General features: G+C 36.9%; 2 protein-coding genes across 3 annotated transcripts; both read right to left on the bottom strand.

Moving 5' to 3' along the window:
- Nucleotides 1-9026: 9026 nt before the first annotated feature.
- LOC126624501 (uncharacterized) lies at nt 9027-11168 on the bottom strand. 2 transcript variants are annotated; one of them, XM_050293568.1, is made up of 4 exons: nt 10981-11168; nt 10764-10894; nt 10621-10696; nt 9027-10537 (listed from the first exon to the last, which is right to left on the bottom strand). In XM_050293568.1, exons 1-4 carry the CDS (start codon nt 11108-11110, stop codon nt 9393-9395), a joined length of 1482 nt encoding a protein of 493 aa, XP_050149525.1. In that variant the 5' UTR covers nt 11111-11168; the 3' UTR covers nt 9027-9392. The 2 variants fall into 2 exon arrangements, with proteins under 2 accessions (XP_050149525.1, XP_050149526.1); XM_050293569.1 differs by lacking the exon at nt 10764-10894 and having other exon boundaries at nt 10981-11074.
- Nucleotides 11169-11194: 26 nt separating this feature from the next.
- Nucleotides 11195-14596, bottom strand: LOC126624503 (uncharacterized). Its single transcript, XM_050293570.1, has 3 exons — nt 14215-14596; nt 13919-13968; nt 11195-12615 (listed from the first exon to the last, which is right to left on the bottom strand). Exon 3 carries the CDS (start codon nt 12602-12604, stop codon nt 11345-11347), a length of 1260 nt encoding a protein of 419 aa, XP_050149527.1. The 5' UTR covers nt 12605-12615; nt 13919-13968; nt 14215-14596; the 3' UTR covers nt 11195-11344.
- Between the last annotated feature and the right edge of the window lie 4127 nt (nt 14597-18723).

The following is an 18723-nucleotide window of genomic DNA, read 5'->3' as shown; positions in this document are numbered from 1 at the left end:
GGGTCAGATAACTCATGACTTTTTGTGGGATCTTAGTGGTTCTATTATGAGATGTCATTTTGAACATCGACTCATTGCATATAGGGCATTTATCCAATGTTTTATACTCTTCATAGAATAAAATACAATTGTTTTTGCAAGCATGAATTTTTTCATAACCCAATCCAAGACCTTTCAACACCTTTTGCGTGTCTCTATGGTCTTTCGGCAAACAATTGTCCTTCGGAAGCATTCTCTTGAAAACCCCTAAAAAGTAATCGAAACACTGGTTCGACATACGATGCTTTATTTTTCCATGCATCGGTTCCACAATGGCCGTGAAAACAGAAAAGCTTTCGCACCTCGAGTATAGCTCTTGGTTGGTATTTTTTAATAGTTTTTCATATTGTTCGAACTCTGCACTGTCCATTGGTGTAGGCACGTCATCTTCCCCTTCGTGATTGGTGTTTTTCGATGCAAATGGAAAAGCATCATTTATAATATCCATGACTTGTTCATTAGGATCGACAATAGGTTCAACATTATCCATTCTAGGGTCCGCACGGATTTTGGTGAAATTGAAGTGTTTCCAGGCCAAATTGGCCTTGGCCTCAGGTATAAAGTTTACTCTACTAATTGAGATCTTCAATTCTGTATTTGTTAGAATTTTTGGAAATAGTCGGATTTTCCGGCGAGCCGGGGTGGCCAACCGCCACCCGCGGCGGCCCGTGCGGCGGCGCGTGGCCAATGGCCCGCCAATGTCATTCTTAGCATGTGTTTAAGGTTCTAGGTTCAGTTTTGATATTTGATGGACGTAAATTGAGTAATTGAACCTAAGTTCGTTTCGATTCGTGGTTAGGTGAAAATGTGAATTGACGATCCGACTGTCGGATCGTCACCAAATTTGATACGTTGTAATACGTAATATTTGAGGATTATAGGAACTTACGGATCTGGAATCCGATTTACGGATCTTTCGGAATTGGAGTTGTAAGTTCATAAAATAGAATGTTAACCGTCACTTGATTTTGACAATTGACGGAGATCCGACCGTTGGATGGTAATGAAATTTTAGGATGTTGTCCTAGAGGTATATTGTGAACCTTTGGAAATTATGGATTTGAAATCTGAGTTGCAGATCTTCCAGATCGAACTACGTAGTGACGTGTTTTATATAAGTTATATATTCTATCGATATGATTTCTGAGGTTGGATTTGATTATTGTTCTAGGCGCCGATCGTCATGACGCATTGATGTGTGGTGCTAGGGAGTTGTTAGGCGAACTCCAGGTGAGTGGGTAGTATTTATGTTTATACCTAAATACTATTGATATTTTTCCCAGAAATTGAGTTTAAATGAAAGTACGTTTTAAAATGCCATGCATGCATATTATGAATTATATGATTTGGTATATGATGCATATATGTGAAATGGTGCTGTGGACGCACATGTGAGTATCAGGTGAGGTTTATGTTGTTCATGTGATTTATTGATGATGTGAATTGTGTTGAGAGCTCACAACCTGCACCCTCGGTGTTAGTGCTTATGTTATTCACCCTGCATCACACGCTCACCTTGGATCCAAGTAGATGCTAGTCGTACAGACCACTAGAGGTGGTTCCGGCATGCCAGTCGTACAGACCATTAGAGGGGTTCCGACTGGTAGGTGACTTTAGATTATGTGCATAGATGATTGATGAGAGAAGCACTAGAGAGTATTATAGGTTGTTTCGACAGACTACTATAGGTTGTTTCGACTTATGTGTAGTGTAGTGCCGTACAGGTCACAGTTGGTGACTCCAGCTGGATGGGATATTAAGCTATAGAATCAGCCGTACAAGACCACTATAGGGTCTCTAGTTGATTTATTATTTCACCTGATTTATATTGATGCATTCATATTATATTTTGGCATATGGCATGGCATGGCATATTCTTTCTGAAAAGTGTTGAAGGATTGTGATTTGAGCTTTTGATGATATATATATGTTTATATACTTTTTTTCTGGGAAAGTATACAGGTTTTACGGCGAGGGGTTAGAAATATTTTAAATGAAATGTTTTCGAAAAACTTTGTTTTACTGACCCACTCAATTTTGTTTTGCGCCCCTCCAGGTTCTAGATAACAGAGCTTTGGTGGCCACGAGGAATCCAACGGTGTTCTGACACAATTCACAAAAGTATGACTCACCCTCGGGTGTTTCATCTTAATAATTGTATTTTTAAAGCTTCCGAACTGTGTAAATGGTTACGTCACTCTCACGTGACGGCCAGCATGCCCTCCTTCGGGACGGGGTATGTCAGTTAGTATCAGAGCCTAGGTTGCAATTCTGGACATCTTGCGAATTTCCTAGTGTCTTATGTCAGAACTATACCGCCTCGTAGTGAGCCACGTAGTTCGGATGAGCCTAATTTCCCTGATATAGTAGTTTGGGGGGAAACTATTGCCATTGTGATTCAGTCTATTATCTAAAGGAACCTTTTGAGACTGGTTATAAGTTAAATTTGAATCACTTTAGGGAAATGAAGAACCTAAGGGAGCAGATCGATGGCTTAATCATTTGGGAAAAGACGTTTCGGATTATGCAAAGTCAAGGGAATCTTCCTCCCGACAGGTGGGTCGAAATGACTACCTAGTTTCTGAGTGTTGAATCTGTATTCTGATGGAGATAGGAATGTTATCCGATGTTATCGGAAGAACAACCGTTTGGAAGTCGTTTAAAGAATTGTTTAAGGAAAAGTTCATTCCTCCGACATATTATTATAGAGAGTTTACAAACTTGCTTTGTTTCCATTCGGATGTTGTTGCTAATCCGGTCGAGGTGTTATGTCATTTTTGGCTGGATAATAAGAAGAAGTTGCGTTCTTTGGTGACCACTATTCATTGTGATGTTGTTGAGCATTGAGGACTCTGAGAACATGATCAGCGAGAGTAAAGAGGAATAAGAAAAGAATGAGAATCAGAAGAAAGACGATGAAGTTAAAGATCCGTCATATCAAAGACCTCGGATGACTCAGAGCTTCAAAAGAAGTGAAACTAGAGCTAATTTTCCCAGCTGAGGTTTTAGTGCCACTGGTCAGAGACGAAGTGATAGATTTACTAGTGATTCCAGATCTCAGAGACAAGGTGACTCTGGTAGAGGAAATGTATCTTTGTACCGTAGGTACAATATTAGGCACATTGGAGAGTGTGGGAAGTTGTGAATGTGTTCATGTGGTTAGATGAGACATAGAGGTATGAATTGTCCCTAGGATCAGTTGTTACCCAGCAATCTTCCTTGACATATTACTTGGAAAATTGATGAGTAAGTCGTACAGGTCACTATAGGTGACTCCGACTTATGTGCTAACATGGATGGTCGAGCTGTAGACTCAGCCGTACAGGTCATTCTGGCTGACTCCGGCTGATATAATTCTTATTATTGACGATGTTGCTAAAGGAAGTAGTGAATTAGCACGATCGAGGCGTATATATGTCTTTCCCTGTGAGGAGTAAAATGATAATATTGCACCCTTAAGAATTGTTGCTTACTTATCGAAACGACAATGAGTTATCGTTATTGCGGGCTGCAAACCGTAATACCTATAACTTAATTGTTGGATTCATTAAGCAAGTAAACAGGTAGGTCATTCTATGTTGGTTATGACTATTCGGGGTGTCCAATGATGGTGGAAGAAGTAGTTATGCCAGCGAATCGTATCCCGTTAGACATTGTGGATTTCGATGTGATTTTAAACACAGATTGGTTATATTATAATCGTGCCAATATGGATTGCTACGGGAAATCAGTTACTTTCTATTGTCTTGGATTATCAGAGGTTACTTTTGTGATTGAGCAAAGTGGAGTGAGACATGCCATTATTTCTGTTGTGAGAGCAAAGAGATTGTTATCAAAAGGTTGCCAAGGATACCTAGCTTATGTGGTGTTGCAGGATCGTACTCCTAGTATTGTGGATGACGTACGAGTGGTAGACATTTTCCTAATGTGTTTCCGGAATGATTTACATGGATTGCCACCAGACAGAGATGTGGTGTTCACTATTGAATTGTCTCCAAGTACAGACTTTATGCTATAGATTGGTTCCTACAGAGTTAAAGGAATTGAAAATTCAGTCACAGGAATTGGTTGATAAAGGTTTCAGTCAACCTAGTACGTTACTTTGGAAAACCCCAACTTTGTTTATAAGGAAGAAAGACGGGACCTTAAGAATATGTATGGATATTAGGTAATTGAATCGGGTAACGAGTAAGAACCGTTATCCATTGCCGCGCATTGATGATTGTTTGATCAGCTTAGAGGTGCCTATGTGATTTCAAGGAAAGAGTTGAGGTCTGGTATACTCTTAAGTGAAGGTAAAACATACGAGTCATTTTGAGTTGGTATTAAAATGTTTGAGAGAACATCGGTTGTATGCTAAGTTTAGCAAATGTCAATTTTGGACGAATCAAGTGGCATTTTTGGGACATGTGATATCTACACAAGGTATTCAAGTAGATCCTCAATGAGTGACAACTGGGGAGAATTTGGAACAACCTCGAACCGTCACTGAGGTACTGAGTTTCTTGGTCTAGTAGGTTACTATAGACGTTTGTAAAGGATTTTTCAGTCATTGCTTTGCCATTGACGTGATCGACTAGAAAAGAGGTCAGGTTTGAGTGGATGAAAATTGTGAACAAAGTTTCAGCAATTAAAGCATTATCTCACTCATACACCTATTTTAGCACTCCCAAATGATAAAAGGTAATTATGAGGTCTACAGTGATGCATCTTTGAATGGGTTAGGATGTGTGTTGATGCAACATGATAGAGTGATTGCTACATTTCACGACAATTGAAACCTCATGAGATGAATTACCCTACTCATGATTTAGAATTAGCAACTATCATTTTTGCTTTGAAGATTTGGAGACATTGTCTTTATGGGAAGAAAAGTGCAAGATTTTTACGAATCAAAAGAGTATCCAATATCTGTTTATTCAGAGGTATCTTAATCTTAGGCAACGAAGGTGGATTGTGTTGCTTAGTGATTATGATTGCACGACCAGGGTGATCGTGCAAATGTTGTGGCCAATGCTTTTAGTAGGAAGACCCTAGTGAAAATTAATGTTTGGTACGATTGCCATGTTCATCTTCTTGTGGATTTGAGATCTACTAGAGTAAAGTTGGGAATGGAAGATCGAAAAGAAAACATACTTGCTAATTTTCAAGTTAGGCCTATTTGGTAGGTCGTACTCGAGACTCAAGCGTTTGATGAAGAAATTCAAGAATTTATTTAAAGCAAGGAATAACGGGAAAAAGAAAGACCTCAGAGTTAGAGAATTAGATGGCAAGCTTATGCAAGAGAACAAAGTGTTTATACCTAATGTTATGGAATTAAAGGAAGCAATTTTGGAGTTTGCGTATTGTTCAACTTATACAATGCATCCTGGAGGTACTAAGATGTATTATACCATTCGATCATTTTACTATTGGTCAGGTATGAAAAGAGAAATGTTTGTATATATAAATAGATGTAAACATCTGTCAGCAGGTTAAAACGGAAAGAAAGAAGTCTTTTGGATTGATGTAGTTATTTCCCGTTCCACAGTGGAAATGAGAAAATATTAATATAGATTATGTGTGCAAGTTTCCTTGTTCACGAGATGGTTATGATGAAATTGAGGTGATAATTAATTGGCTTACTAAATCAGCGCAGTATTCTTCAATGAAAGAGCAGTAACCTTTCCAGAAGTGCAACAGTTATTTATCTGTCTTATGGAAAAGAGATTTGGGCTTACGGATCTGTTGAACTTCTTGGGTATGTTGGTCCTTTCAGTTTGTTCCCTAGAGCAACGCCATAAGGCCGTGGAAAGCTGTGTCTTGTGTTTCGAAATTGTTAGAATTGTGGACGGATGGTATTCAAGGCCCTGAGTTAGTGGAGGAGACTACTCGGAATATTCAAGTAATTAAGTCTAACCTGTAAGTGAACCAGGATTGACTAAAGAGCTTAGCAGACAAACATGCCACTGACCGGACGTGTAATGCAGGAAATTGGATGTTTTTGAAATTACCACCTTGGAAAGGTGCGGTTCAGGTCAAAATGGAAGACAAGTTAAATCCTAAGTACATCAGGCCGTCTTTGACTATTGAAGGAATCGGTGAAATACTTTCAAGTTTGAGTACCTTCGGGATTGGATAAGGTGTATAGTGTAGTTCATGTTTTGATGCTTCGTTACAAAGTAGCAGATTTGTCGTGTATGATTCCGGTTCAGCCCTTAAAGATTAATCCGGATTTGACTTATAATGAGGAACCCATGATTATTTTGGAATAGAAAGAGGAAGTCCTGAGAAATAAAACAGTGTACTTGGTAAAAGTTTTATTGAGGAATCATTCAGCAGAAGAAACTACTTGGGAGACAAAAGATCGAATGAGAGGGATGTGTTCCAGATTGTTTTATGGATATCGATGGATTGTAAAGATTGTGTAAATTTCGAGCACGAAATTTTTTAAGGTGGGTAGATTGTGACAGCCCGTCCCTGATTTTAAGAATTTTAAAGTTTTAATAAAGGATTTTACAAAAATGCCCTTTGAGGCACGCGCATTATTCGAGGTTAATCGTTGTGTCGTGCCATCTAAGATTTATTTTCTTGACATATCCTCATAGTACTCGTCGCTACGGACGTGTAGGCGCTGACGGTTCGTTATTTGGAGTTATAACGAAAAAGATTTTCAAGTTTGAAGTTTGAGCATTTTATAAATTTTATTATTAAAATTTGGATGGCCCAGATTTAATGAAGAATTAAATGGATGGCTAGGATGAGAGAAGAAGGTTTGTGTGTGTGTGCGCGTAAGAAGAAGAAGAAGAAGAATGACGATTGGGCAGTCGGGAAGAAAGAAGAAAGGAAAAAAAAAATGGGATTGGGCAAAACTGCCCAATCTGAAAGAAGAAGGAGGGGACGAATCAGGAGAAGAGAGATGGAGAGGATGGCCAATCGGAACAGGGGAAAGGAGGAAAGGAGAGAGGGCGAGAAGCGGAGGAAGAAGAACAGAGATGGGTTTTCAACCTATGACTCGCGCAGCGACCTGCTCCCGCAATGCCATTTTCCGACGGTTTTCCGTCCAAATTTCTGGTCTTCTTCAACCTCCCATCAACCCCAAACACCTGCAAGACATCCTAGCATCCTAATTGACCCAACAATCAATGAATTTCGTGGTGATTTCGCAAAGAACACCCACACGGGTGCCGCGACTTTTTGTTCAAAATTCGCCCAATCCCGAAGCAATTTCTTTCAATTGCCACCACCCATACACTTCTCTTGAGGCCTATAACAAAGCCCAAGCATTGGTTGGGACGGCGGAGTTGATTTGAAGACGAATTGGAACTCACCCAATTCTAGGGTCCGCACGGATTTTGGTGAAATTGAAGTGTTTCCAGGCCAAATTGGCCTTGGCCTCAGGTATAAAGTTTACTCTACTAATTGAGATCTTCAATTCTGTATTTGTTGAGAATTTTTGGAAATAGTTGGATTTTCCGGCGAGCCGGGGTGGCCAACCGCCACCCGCGGCGGCCTGTGTGGCGGCGCGTGGCCAATGGCCCACCAATGTCATTCTTAGCATGTTTTTAAGGTTCTAGGTTCAGTTTTGATATTTGATGGACGTAAATTGAGTAATTGAACCTAAGTTCGTTTCGATTCGTGGTTAGGTGAAAATGTGAATTGACGATCCGACCGTCGGATCGTCACCAAACTTTGATACGTTGTAATACGTAATATTTGAGGATCATAGGAACTTACGGATCGGGAATCCGATTTACGGATCTTTCGGAATTGGAGTTGTAAGTTCATAAAATAGAATGTTAACCGTCACTTGATTTTGACAATTGACGAAGATCCGACCGTTGGATGGTAATGAAATTTTAGGATGTTGTCCTAGAGGTATATTGTGAACCTTTGGAAGTTATGGATTTGAAATCTGAGTTGCAGATCTTCCGGATCGAACTACGTAGTGACGTGTTTTATATAAGTTATATATTCTATCGATATGATTTCTGATGTTGGATTTGATTATTGTTCTAGGCGCCGATCGTCATGACGCATTGATGTGTGGTGCTAGGGAGTTGTTGGGCGAACTCCAAGTGAGTGGGCAGTATTTCTGTTTATACCTATATACTATTGATATTTTTCCCAGAAATTGAGTTTAAATGAAAGTACGTTTTAAAATGCCATGCATGCATATTATGAATTATATGATTTGGTATATGATGCATATATGTGAAATGGTGATGTGGACACACATGTGAGTATCAGGTGAGGTTTATGTTGTTCATGTGATTTATTGATGATGTGAATTGTGTTGAGAGCTCACAACCTGCACCCTCGGTGTTAGTGCTTATGTTATTCACCCTGCATCACACGCTCACCTTGGATCCAAGTAGATGCTAGTCGTACAGACCACTAGAGGTGGTTCCGACATGCCAGTCGTACAGACCATTAGAGGGGTTCCAACTGGTAGGTGACTTTAGATTATGTGAACAGATGATTGATGAGAGAAGCACTAGAGCGTATTATTTCACCATCTTAGTCGTACAGACTACTATAGGTAGTTCCGACTTATGTGCAGTGTAGTGCCGTACAGGTCACAGTTGGTGACTCCGGCAGGGCCGTACAGGTCACAGTTGGTGACTCCGGCTGGATGGGATATTGAGCTATAGAATCAGCCGTACAGGACCACTATAGGGTCTCCGGTTGATTTATTATTTCACCTGATTTATATTGATGCATTCATATTATATTTTGGCATATGGCATGGCATGGCATATTCTTTCTGAAAAGCGTTGAAGGATTGTGATTTGAGCTTTTGATGATATATATATGTTTATATACTTTTTTTCTGGGAAAGTATACAGGTTTTACGGCGAGGGGTTAGAAATATTTTAAATGAAATGTTTTCGAAAACCTTTGTTTTACTGACCCACTCAATTTTGTTTTGCGCCCCTCCAGGTTCTAGATAGCAGAGCTTTGGTGGACACGAGGAATCCAACGGTGTTCTGACAGAATTCACAAAAGTAGGACCAAGGAAGAAAATATCGGTGATATCGGAAATATCGGTAGTCCGAAAACACGGAAATATCGATGGAAATATCGGTAAAATATCGATATCGATAAAAATTACATGGAAACCACGGAAATTGTAAGAAAAACTTGGAAATTTGTATTGAAACTTTGTAGGATGTTTATTTAGTCAATTATCTATTAGTTTATCACAAAAAATTGGAAGGAAATGCATTGCACGATGGATTTAACATTATCAAGTTGATTATATAGCGATCTGACAAACATTATGAGTGTAGAAAATATGTAGTAATTAATGAAAGAAGTCTAAACACACCATAATCATTTATATATAATGAATTAGTACAATATTTTACACTTTAGTACCACATAGAGTTCCTATGAGGTTCAAATTTGTCACTATCTTCATCATCTCTATGTGTAGAATGAGTGTATTGTGAAAAGTAGTTATCAAATGATAAATCCCCAAAATAGTTTTGCATGTAATTGTTAATATGCCACCCATATGGATCCGAGATTGGTTGAGGTTGTCCATAAGAAAAATCATTTGAAGATTGAGGCTGGGATTGATTCCATGAGTCGCTCGATTCCATCCCAACAGGAATGGGATATAAAGGGTAGGGAAATGGTTGGTTATGAGTATAACCATAGTTACTACTTCCCAATCCAAAAGAGTCTGAAGTTCTAGATAACGAGTCATCTTCTTGACTTGACAAAATCCCTTTGCCTCTTTCTCTGCGAGTATAGTCCTTCCCTATGGCACCAATTCCTGGTCCTGCCCGCCTACTGCCATGGTCATCATCTTGTGTTGCATGCGTGAAGTTTGCCTCACCAGTGAAGGGGCTCATATATCCGGGAGGTGGTGGTCCATAATAGTTTCCATATCCACCACCACTACCTCCAGCTCCACTATTTCCTTCATCATTCCCACCTCCGGTGGTAGGTGAGTCTCCTGATCTTGTACTAGAGCTATCATTAGTATCAGCACGATGTTGTGGTTGTGTAGGATTGGAAAAAGGTGGAATTCCAGTGTTGCTTGGCATTGGGTGCAAAAGTTCTTCGAAAGAGTCAGCGCTGCTAGATCCCACCTCCTCCTCTAATACTCTTTCTACATTTATCCCTTCATTACGTGCTTCTTCAGCAACTCTGGGAGCTGGGTTGCCTTCATCATCATCTAAATGAAGAGGTCTAATCCATTGAAAAAGTTGGTTACCCTCCGTATCATCATCTTCACCAACAATATCAAACACATCTAGTGGGTCACCACGGTCGACATGATCGATTTCTGCTTCCTTATCTCGAATTTGAAGCTTCATGTTGTAGTAGCAATAAACTAATTTTTCCAAGCTACTATGAGCCAACTTATTTCTTTGCTTTGTATGGATGAGTGCAAATGTGCTCCAATTTCTTTCACAAGCTGATGAGGAAGCTGTTTGTGATAATACTTTTATTGCTAACTTTCTCACAGTTGGTGCATCGGTCCCATACATGATCCACCATTCAGCTACAATGAAAAATAATGTTGATAAGCCTAATAACTCCAACAAATTCTATTATAAACTTATAGTGAAATATGTTTATACTCACTAGGAGACATATTTGTTCGAGCAGCAACTGATGTTGGTTCTCCAAATGTTCTTCTTGCATCTTTAAACCATGTTAGCTGAATACAATAAATTGTGTTAGTTTAATCCAACAAAGTAATTATTATAATTTAAGTAATTGTGTACCTCATTTCCAAATTGGCCAACTGCTGGTGATGCAGGGTCTAATTTAGAGTATACATTATGTACAACACGTATAAGGGTACCATCATCTCCAACACCGGGTCTGTATTGGTATCGGGGATTCAAATAATATGCTGTTCAAAGAAACACATACTCTAATAAGATAAATAATACTTATGCAACTAAAGAAATGAATTGCAAATTATGACATAATTTATACCTGCTGCATGCAAATCGTGGTATAATGTTTTATACCATCGGTCTTCAATTATTTTTACGACCCACCTTGCACCATGTTTTCTTTCCAATTCATCCTTCACTACACGCATCAACTCATATACAGCCCCCATAGTAGGATACACTTCTGTGTCAACGATCCGTAAAACTTTGTAAAGAGGTTCAAACACTTGACACAAATGTTCTGTTTGACTCCAAAAAGCATGATCAAGCACTATACTTTCCACCAAACGACCTGTATTTGAGCGGCTAAAATTGTGGTTGGCCCAATCATCACTGGTGAATAGTTGCTTCAACCCTGCTTTCTTCTTGAGTAGGCTGTTTAATGCAATATAGTTGGTGGCGAATCAAGTGGTAGCTGGACGAATAATTTCTCCTCTGCAAAATTCACGCATCTTTGCCAACAACCAACCGTGATTGTAAATATAATTAGTGATCGTTCTAGCTCTTTTGACCACAGTAGCAACATTCTCTCTCTTCCCCATTGCCTCAAACATAAGATCAATACAATGTGCTGCACATGATGTCCAAAACACATTATGATGCTTCATTAACTTTTTTCCAGCTTTGACAAATGCAGAACCGTTGTCGGTCACGACTTGGACAACATTATGCTCTCCCACCTCCATGATTACATCCCTCAATAATTTGTAAATATATTTGTAATTCTTTATATGGTCTGAAGCATCAACAGACTTCAAAAAAATTGTCTTGCCCTTGGAATATACCATGAAGTTGATGATAGATAATCTGGTCGGGCAGGTCCATCCGTCACACATGATTGTGCAACCATTAGTTTCCCACTTTGACCTCAACTTGTTAACATACTCGCCAATGTCTTTATACTCCATATCCAAATATTTGTTTCTTATCTCATAGGGAGTGGGAGGTTGTACTCCAACACCGGCCTGTTGACATCCCACTACCATATTTTTGAAATGATGTGATGAAGCCTTCGCAGCAGGGACATTTTCATAGATAAAGAACTTGCTAATTAGACGCCCCATTCCCTCCTTCACATTACCTCCCTTGAAATAACTCCAAACACTCTTTTGACGTGCGTTGGATGACTTATATAAACTTGGGGCTATTGGTGGTGTTGGTTGTGATTCTCTAAGACTGCCTCCCCGTCTCATTTGTGCACCACCACTTGTCCCGGAACCTTGTCCCCTATTAGGAATTTTATGAAGGTTTTCTCTTTCCCATGCTGACTGTTTGGAGGCACGTAATGCTTGTTTCAAACTGCGTCGTTCTTCAGGTCCCATGTCATCATCACATTCGTCCTCATCGTCATCATCATCACTGTCAACCGCTTGGCCATAGACTTCTCCCCGTAGCTCAGCTCGAATATTTTCCATTCCTTGTGTCATCTTTTCCTTCTGCTGTTTTTTATTTTTTAATAATGTGCTGATGAATGCCTTCACTTCTGGGGGGACATTATCGCATCGTTGGACATTTTTTGATGGATCTAATCCACTAAGATGATACTTCAGTCGTGTCACTCCGCCACTCTTCATTACCCGACCACAATATTTGCAAATTGTGCCATGTTTGTTTCCGTCTATTGGGTCTCCATGTTCCCAAGCTGGATCACGTTTACTTGACATCTTAAATGTACCTATATTTATTTTTCATTAAAATTAGACAATTATTTTTTGATAAAAATAAGAGAACCTAAATAATAAAGTTATTCTACAGAAGAATTAAATACAAAGTAAAGAAAATGATTGTAAAAAGTTAAGTAATTATACAAATAATATGGAATAATAAAACCTAATATTAATGAATAATAATCCAATTTGATAATAATTCAATTTAATGAATAATAATCCAATTTGATAAAAAAAAATCCTAATATAAAACATGGTGATGAATAATAATCCAATTTGATAATAATAATCCAATTTGATAATAATCCAATTTAATGAATAATCCACCAATTTGATAAAAAAAAATTCCTAAATTAAAACATGGTGATGAATAATAATCCAATTTGATAATAATAATCCAATTTGATAATAATCCAATTTAATGAATAATCCACCAATTTGATAAAAAAAATTATCCTAAATTAAAACATGGTGATGAATAATAATCCAATTTGATAATAATAATCCAATTTGATAATAATCCAATTTAATGAATAATCCACCAATTTGATAAAAAAATTATCCTAATATAAAACATGGTGATGAATAATAATCCAATTTGATAATAATCCAATTTAATGAATAATCCACCAATTTGATAAAAAAATTATCCTAATATAAAACATGGTGATGAATAATAATCCAATTTGATAATAATCAAATTTAATGAATAATCCACCAATTTGATAAAAAAAATTATCCTAATATAAAACATGGTGATGAATAATAATCCAATTTGATAATAATCCAATTTAATGAATAATCCACCAATTTGATAAAAAAATTATCCTAATATAAAACATGGTGATGAATAATAATCCAATTTGATAATAATCAAATTTAATGAATAATCCACCAATTTGATAAAAAAAATTCCTAATATAAAAGAATAATAATCCAATTTGATAATAAAAAAACCTAATATAAAAGAATAATAATCCAATTTGATAATAAAAAAATCTAATATTAAAGAATAATAATCCAATTTGATAATAAAAAAACCTAATATTAATGAATAATAATCCAATTTGATAATGAAGATGGTAAGAGAAATAAAATAATAAATAATATTAAACATATTAAAATTATCCTAGGGAATAATTATACAACATTACTTAATTACTTAAAACAATTAATATTAACATTACTTAATTGCTTACAAAAATTAACATGCAAGTATTAATTACTTAAAAAGATTCACATACGAGTCCACACAAATTTATTTGTTGTTGTATAAATTACAATAATATAAATTTAAGTTTGTAAACTTACCTTAAATATTGAAGCCTTTGTGTTCAAGCTTTGGAATGGATCTGGAATGACTTTGAAAATGGTAAGGAAAATAAAATAATAAATAACATTAAACATATTAAAATTATCCTAGGGAATAATTATACAACATTACTTAATTACTTAAAACAATTAATATTAACATTACTTAATTACTTACAAAAATTAACATAATTAACATGCAAGTAATTACTTAAAAAAATTAACATACGAGTGCACACAAATTTATTTGTTTTTGTATAAATTACAATAATATAAATTTAAGTTTGTAAACTTACCTTAAATATGGAAGCCTTTGTGTTGCTTGGCTTTGGAAAGGATCTGGAATGGTTTTGAAAATGGTATGGGAAGAAGAATGTAAGTTAAAATTCGGTGAATGCCTCTGATGATGAAAGAATGTAAGTATATAACAGACATTGACACTGTTTTGCATGTGAAAGACTGTCACACGCTTTCATTATTAAAGCAGTAGTATTTGTTGTGCATGTTCTGAAATTGCAAAAAGTTCTTTGGATCATTGGATCAGAGAGGTAGACATAGGTTTGGAATGATTTGGTTTTGAATAATTTGGAGCATTGGATGCTTTTTTTTCTTAGACACCATCACTCAGACAGTCAAAAAGACTGAAGAACTCACACTCCACCACACACACACTTCGAGACCCCCCCCACCACACCACACACGCACACCACACACGTACACCACACACGGAGGTCTCTCTCTCTATCTTTCATTTCCCACTCCACTACCATATTCTCGAATCCTCTCAGTCTCTCTCTTCTCTCTTCTCTCTCTGAGGTCGGTCTGAGCCTTCGTTCTCACCGAGAAGTTCTCAGTCTTCTCCCTCCCTTCCCCTTTCTCCAGTTCTTCCACACACACACAGAGACATCATCTCTCGAATCTCGATCCTCCTCGTCCGTGTCTCCGTGTCTCCCTGTCTCCCTCTGCTCCTCCCATCTCACCCGCCCTAAACCCAGCCGTCGACACCACTCCATAACCGTCCGTGTCTCCGTGTCTCCGTGTCTCCCTCTGTCTCCATAGTCCAAGCCGTCGACACCACTGAGGAGCACGAACTTGTCCCAGCCGTCTTGGATTCGTGAGGAAGACGATGTTCCAGGCTCCTACTTCTCTTCTTCCCCTCTATTACTTTAAATTTTTGTACAGATTTCAATTTTTCTGCATGTTGCACCTTTGTTGTACTGAAATTGATTTTAGGGATTTAGGAATTAGGGTTTCTATTTTTGTACAGATTGCGATTTATCTGCATGTTGCTTGATTTTTGTACTGAAATAGATTTTAGGGATTTAGGAATTAGGGATTCAGTTCAGTTGCTTTGAATCCGAATTTGGGGATTTAGGGAATCGGTTCATTTGCTTTGAATTTTGTACTGAAATCGTTCTTCTCGGCTTGTAAACATGTTGATTTTTGTACTGAAATCGTTCTTCTCGGAATCCTGTATTGTAGATTCAGTTCATTTGCTTTGATTTAGCATTTGGGGATTTAGGGTTTCGGATTATTTGCTCCGGCCGTGTTCTCCGATGAGTCCATACCAAATATCGCGATAGTTTCGAAAATATCGCGATATTATCGATATTATCGATAATATCGCGATATTCTGCCGAAAACAAGTTGGATAGTTACTAAAATATCGGGGTCCCAAAAAAACGATAATATCGGCGATATTTCGCCGATATTATCGATATTTTCTACTGTGAGTAGGACTCACCCTCGAGTGTTTCATCTTAATAATTGTATTTTTAAAGCTTCCGAACTGTGTAAATGGTTACGTCACTCTCACGTGACGGCCAGCATGCCCTCCTTCGGGACGGGGTGTGTCAGCAGAGGCACAATCTGCAAATTTTTTGCAGTTTGCCTCTGCACAAGGCTGATTTCAGATAAAAAAAGACGAACAATTTTGCGCGACGAATAATATGTTAGTCGCACAATGAACCTTTGAGTGACGAAGAAAACTTTTTCATCGTGTAAATATTTCTTGCGTAATGAACATCTGTATTCGTCGCTCAAATATTATTTGCGCGACGAAAGAAGACGTTCGTCGTGCTAGAAATATATATATATATATATATATATATATTTTTTTTTTTTTTTTTTTTATGTTTTCCTTCTTTATTTGTATGTACTGTAAATTTTTATTTTATTATAAATCAAAAACTCAAACCTAATTAAACATTAAATTAATTAACAAAACTAATTTACGATCCCAAATAAAAATTATAATTACTGCAAATATTAATACTCATCCACATAACATATACTTATTCATTAAATTCAACATAAAGTCCACAAAATCTTATTTAAAAAAATAAAAATAAAAAAAACAACCCTCATCAACTTTAATCCTCCCTCATCAGCCAAAATTTTGCCTTCAAAGTACGGCACTTGCTTCCGTCGGTACCTCTCTACTCGCACTACAACTTTCTTTTTCCCATAACCTTCCCCAAAATCGGCCATTCTTTTTTAAACAAAAAAAATTTGAAAACTTCGACTCTGAAACTGTGTTTATATAGCATTAGGACAACTTTGCGCGACGAAATAGTCGTCGCGCAAAACTATAAGCCGTCGCTCAAAATGCGTCATTAATGAGCAATAAATTGGAAGGTTTGAACGCATTCAGATAGCGAACAGCGCGACAAACACATGTATTCGTCGCACAAGGTGTAGTTGCGCGACGAATTATCGTCACGCAATATATTGAGCGACGAATAGAATAAAATAATTGTAATTACAAAGTTTACGTAAACATAGATATCTATGTTTACGTAAACTTTGTAATTACAAACAAATATTCACAAACGATTTAATACCTTAAATATTTATTGTTAAATTAATTAATACTTTAAATATTTATTCTATAAATAATTAATACCTAATATATTATTCTAAAAATAGTAAATACCTTAAATATTTATTCTACAAATAATTTATGTCTTCATCCATACAATTATTTTCAGCATAAGTACGATATTCATTAAAGATTAAAAACACATATAAACCATAGCCAGGGTGCTTACTTTAGTCTCAGAAAAAAAAAAAAAAAAAAAAACCGAACAAGAATTCAAACCTAATTAAGTCCAAATACATAAATTAGAAAAAAAAAACCTTAAATTTAAAATTGTCGTACAAAACATAAACTTTAAACTACTATTTGGATGATCCTGCTCCATTCCGCAAAACCTCATAACACCACATATTGTAACCTTCCTCCAACGCATCCTCCAGCAACTTCATTAGTTGTTCTTTCGGTTCATCATCAAAAACATACTTATGCTGTTACACATATATACATATAATTAATTCCAACATATAACTAAAAATTTCGCAAACTAAATTATTGATCCATCAATAATATACTTACTAATAGTTCATCCATCACAAGCTTTTTCACATTTCTCGGCACATCTTTCCAGAACGCCACTTAGCAGTGGGGCAATTATTTCTCATAGCTGCAGCAATTGCACGAGCAAACGCAAAATGTTCTCTCATATCATGCGCGTCAGCCTTGCGCACACTCTCGTTGTTGTTTTTATCCGCCATCTCAGCATGAACAAAATTGTGAAGAAAATGACAGTAGAAGCGCCTATTTCTAGCAAAGTTAGGATCTTTGCGCGACGAACTCTTTGTCGCGCAAACATCTGCATTAAATAGCCTTTGATTTACCTGATTTAGAAGTATTGGAAGGTGAAAAGTTGGTGGCACTTGCGCGACAAATATTTGTGGCACAAAAGTAACATTTCGTCGCGCAAGTTTTTCCCGCCAAATTAAATTATCCACGTTTTCTTGCTGACTTTAAGCGATGACAAAAAATATTCGTCGCACAAGAATACTTAGCGCGACGAAATTTTCGTCGCACAAGTTTAATTTATTTATTTTCTCTATTTTTCTATTTTGCGCAACGAAGTTTTTTTTTGTCCCGCAAGTGCGTCTTGTGCAACGAATGTTTGTTCGTCGCGCAACGAAGTTTTTTTTTGTCGCGCAAGTGCGTCTTGTGTGACGAATGTTTGTTCATCGTGCAAAATGTCGTCGCGCAACCTATTTTTTTTACTAGTGTTCCCATTGAGTAATCCTGATTGATCTTAACCTCATCACTGTGAATTCCTTTATTCATATTAGCTAGAAAGACTTCTAGAAATATCATGAGTGTTCAAGCTAATGAATCCTTATATACATATTCCTTATCAACTCACAAACATTGTCAATGTAGATCTCTAATATTCCCACGTGAATAACAAGTGCTAACCAAGTGTATAGATCTCTTCAAAACTTACATTCTCTCACTAGAGCTACACTTGGTTAACTATTGCTAACCTTAAAGCGAGATTCTTCTTAAATGGCCACGAGATCAATATTGACACAAATCATGATTCCAGGCTTAGGTCATTAACCAACATCTGTAAAGGACTAAAGGGTAACATATTCTTTAACTTGAATAATATCCCAATAATCACATTTACAAAGTTGGCCAACTCATTAAACCCCAACAAGATATGAAAATTATTGTATTGAAAAAAGTCTACATATGTATTCATCATCATCTCAATACATGGTCCTCTTTCGAATTGAAAAAACAATTCATCTTAATGGTTGTTAATCTAGATAACAATTGCACAGATTGTCATACCATTATGCATATAAAACATATACAAACATTCTCAACTAAACTGCATATTTAAGGGAAAACTTTGACAAGCTCACAGTTTCAACTTTGTTAGTCAAGAATCCTTAGAAATCTTTGAATACGATAAATAAACAAACTTGGCAACTAGAAA

This window comes from Malus sylvestris, chromosome 5 (genome assembly GCF_916048215.2).
Source record: "Malus sylvestris chromosome 5, drMalSylv7.2, whole genome shotgun sequence".
NCBI lineage: Eukaryota > Viridiplantae > Streptophyta > Magnoliopsida > Rosales > Rosaceae > Malus > Malus sylvestris.
This window is presented reverse-complemented; position numbering and strand designations above follow the sequence as displayed.